Source organism: Cynocephalus volans, chromosome X (assembly GCF_027409185.1).
Source record: "Cynocephalus volans isolate mCynVol1 chromosome X, mCynVol1.pri, whole genome shotgun sequence".
Classification (NCBI taxonomy): domain Eukaryota; kingdom Metazoa; phylum Chordata; class Mammalia; order Dermoptera; family Cynocephalidae; genus Cynocephalus; species Cynocephalus volans.
In genome coordinates, this window is record NC_084478.1 from 113,282,700 (window position 1) to 113,286,414 (window position 3,715).

General features: G+C 42.7%; 1 protein-coding gene across 1 annotated transcript; it reads left to right on the forward strand.

The window, feature by feature from the left end:
* Positions 1-408: 408 nt before the first annotated feature.
* TCEAL7 (transcription elongation factor A like 7) lies at positions 409-2,499 on the forward strand. Its single transcript, XM_063084229.1, has 3 exons — positions 409-490; positions 1,131-1,201; positions 1,551-2,499. Exon 3 carries the CDS (start codon positions 1,568-1,570, stop codon positions 1,868-1,870), a length of 303 nt encoding a protein of 100 aa, XP_062940299.1. The 5' UTR covers positions 409-490; positions 1,131-1,201; positions 1,551-1,567; the 3' UTR covers positions 1,871-2,499.
* Positions 2,500-3,715: the final 1,216 nt, after the last annotated feature.

A 3,715-nucleotide genomic window follows, 5' to 3' on the forward strand; every position in this document is an offset into this window, starting at 1 on the left:
TCAAGGATTGCACTGCAAAGGAAATAGTGGCCATTAGTGGCTGAAGGGAGGGTGGGTAGAGGAAAGACTGATACTTTTCTGTTCTTGTAGACTATAAAAGAATAAGTAATCTTCTTTCTCAACACAACCACTAAAAAGTAACGGTGGTTAATAAAACGATGGGAAGATGCAGCTTCTCCCTGGTAATCAGAGAAAGACAAATTTCAGTCACAGGAAGAAGCCACTTTTGACCTTCGGAATTAGCAATGACAAAAATGAGTGACAGGACCTGGTGTGGTGGGAGGTGGGAGGGTGGTAAGCCTGTCCACTTCTGCAGCACTGCTGGGTGGGAGGGGAAAGTGGGGACCAGAGCTGGAGGATGACATAATCCTCACGTGATCAGGAGCTGACGTGAACCGAAATCCTTATATTCCCAGTCTTCTTTCTCCTCTGGATACCAGCTCTTTACTGCCCTGCAAACGCTCGTGCTTGTGGCTAAGGGAAGGAAGAGGTAAATTCTTTAAGTCTCAGCAGGTTGTTGTGATGGAATCGCTGGGTCCCTTGGGGTAGCGGCTGAATCTAGTTACTGGAGTAGGTCCAGGCTTCCTTTCCCCAAACCCCTGCAAATTAGTTAAAGATAATTGTATCTCTTGAAGTGGACATGGGGGGGGGGGTGTAGGTGGAAGTCTCTTGAGAGACATCCAAAGATTTAGAGACAGTTTAAAAACAATTGGCTTCTCTCATCCTGGCAAGACTTCTTTCTATCCTTCTCCCTGTCTCTCTCCAATTCTGTTGGAGAAAAAGGTAGGCCTGGGGCGTGGGGCTGGTGGGGGAAGAAAGGCTGAAATCCTGGGATAGGGACAAGAGAAATTTATAGGTAATTTTTGTAATAGTTCGCCTCACTCAATGCCAGCCTGCGGTGGTGGGGCGTGGCGGGGGTGAGGGGGTGGGAGTTGAAGGGCGGAGGCGAGGGGTGGTTAGGGACAAGAATTCTGGAGGAAGGAATATGGACGGGAAGGAAACCAGGAAATTTGAGGCGACGACGGTGATGAGAATCCCAGATTTTAGATAATAACGTTTGACTTGTCTCTGGGGCTGGTTGATCCACAGAGAACTCGCTCCTCCCTGTCCCCTCCTTTTTTTGTTTGCAGATCCGAGGGTCTGTGTTCAAAGACATCTCGAGGCAAGAAAAAGAGCAGGAAACCAGTCCGCGTCGGCACAGGTCAGTGCGAGGGAAGCACTTATACGGAGATCTCCAAGGGTGGGCGTGGAGAAGGGCAAAACCCGGGTAAAATTTGCGGCTTCACAGTCCACCTCCGCGTCTGCTCCCCTTCTCCCGCCCATTGGAGAGGCCAATAGCCTCGTCTGCTGGGGATATGGTGGGTTTCAGAGGGGGGAGGGGAAAAGAGGCTGAGAGGAAAGGATGGAGGGAGCCTCGGCATCTCAAACTTCTGAGAGCGGGACCGGGGTGGGAGATTAGGCGAGTATTTTGCCTCAAAAAGAAACTGACAATCCTGATTAAAAATTAATAAAGTAATCTGTCTCTACATTTTCTCCCTGGAGATAAACAGGAAACAACAATAACACCATGCAAAAACCTTGCAAAGAAAATGAAGGAAAGCCCAAGTGCAGCGTGCCAAAGAGGGAGGAAGAACGCCGCTATGGAGAATTTGAACGCCAGCAAACGGAAGGGAATTTTAGACAGAGGCTACTTCAGTCTCTCGAAGAATTTAAAGAGGACATAGATTATAGGCATTTTAAGGATGAAGAAATGACAAGAGAGGGAGATGAGATGGAAAGGTGTTTGGAAGAGATAAGGGGTCTGAGAAAGAAATTTAGGGCGCTGCATTCTAACCATAGGCATTCTCGGGATCGTCCTTATCCCATTTAATGCATTTTTCCCTGAATTCAGTTATTTCTGTCATTAATATTGCCACTGCTTTCTTTTTGTCTGCATTTTCTAGCGAAATATGTGCTATAATTTTACTCTAATCCTTCAGTGTTGCTTAGGTTTACATTTGACTCTTGGTATCAACATCTCATCTTTTGACCATTTCTCAATTAATAAGGGGTCTCATTCATTTGCATGGGAAGATGTTCATTGTATAATGTAAAGTGAATATAAGTTGCAAAACAGTATATATAAATGTATATATATACATATACACACACACACATATACACTTTGTATGTACATTTATATATGGCATAATGCAAAGCAAAATGTCAATTATTATACACCAAAGGTTAACAGTGAAGCTATGTGTGATCTGTGTTTTCTTTCTTTTCTTTTACTGCCTATCTGCATCTTCTCATTTTCCAAAAAATGAATATATGTTTGTGTGTGTATATTACTTGTGTCACCAAAAAAAAAAAACCAGACACAATAAAAGAACTTGTCAACTGCCTTTGGAAGGCAATAAAACAATTACTAATCTCTTAATTACAGAAGTATAAAAAAGAAATGTAAACTTCAAGTTACCTCTGGATCTCTTAGCCAGAGGAATAAAACTGGCAATTATTACAGATACACACGTTTAAGACTCAGTCTTTTCATGGGGAAAATATTTGCCTCACAGTGCTGCTGTGGGGAAGAAATGAAGCAGTATCTGAGCTGTGCATGGTGGCATCTTGTTCCCATATGTGCATACAGAACCCCCACTTGCTATAGAACCACCAGTTATTCAAGGGAGGGCCTGGAGTGACTCAACCTGTGTTCAGGAACCAGTCCAGTGGGCAGAGGTGGGGACTCCCATGCCAGTCCTCTGCTGTTAAGCTTACCCCTGTTTCCCCCACTGAGTCCCTCCATGCCTGCTGGGCACTGCTGCCTCTTCTGCTGGGTCCTTTGCTCACTGTTGCTAGTTCCCTGGAGTCCTTGAGAGCCAAAACCCCACTGAGTTTCCTGGAGTCCGTGGTGGGTTGAACTCCCACTCTGTCTTCTAAAGCCTCTCTCTCTGCTTTATAATGACAATTAACACAAGTGGGACTGCTCTAGGGTTGCTTGTGCCACAATGTTTTGTATAGTCCTTAGCAAAACAGTCCCTTGTGTTTTTAATCACAGGACCCTTCTTCACCATAGGAGTAAGACATGAAGAGTTTTATTTTTTAGGAGTTGGACCAGGGTGCAACTTTGAGTGAAATACATACTGTAGTCAGAGTTGCTGCTCCAAGTCTAAAGGGTAAGGTTTTGTCCTTCTCTGGTGAAATGATTTCTTATTGAAGGCTCCTGGCAGGCCTGCCTTACTGGTTCAGACGACTCTTGGGGAACATGTGTAAATTGCACAAAGTGACGCAGGGAACAGATTTCAGGATTCTTCATCCTGCTCTTCATTTCTTCCTCTCCTGAAACATATGTAAAAATGCTTTATAAGATTAAGATATGTATATAAATAAATATATATACACATGTATACCCATGTATATTAATGTATACATACATCAATATGTATACATATGCACATATACATATGTATGCTTTGTAAAGCTGACCTATTTACTAATATGTATTAAGATTATTATATATACACACATATATATGTACATTAGTCTTGCAAAGCATAGACATATATGTATATATACATTTAAGCATTATTTCCTAACTGGACTTTTTGCATTTTGCATTTCAAAGTAAAGACTATGTCATGTTTTTTCATTGCACACCTATTCATTAGTACTGTGATTAACATATAGTGGGTACTTAATACATATTTACTTTATTAGAATTCTAGTGCTCAGT

What these genes read in the sequence shown, in the direction of transcription:
- TCEAL7 (XM_063084229.1), top strand. Translation starts at nt 1,568, where the DNA reads ATGCAAAAACCTTGCAAAGAAAATGAAGGAAAGCCCAAGTGCAGCGTG.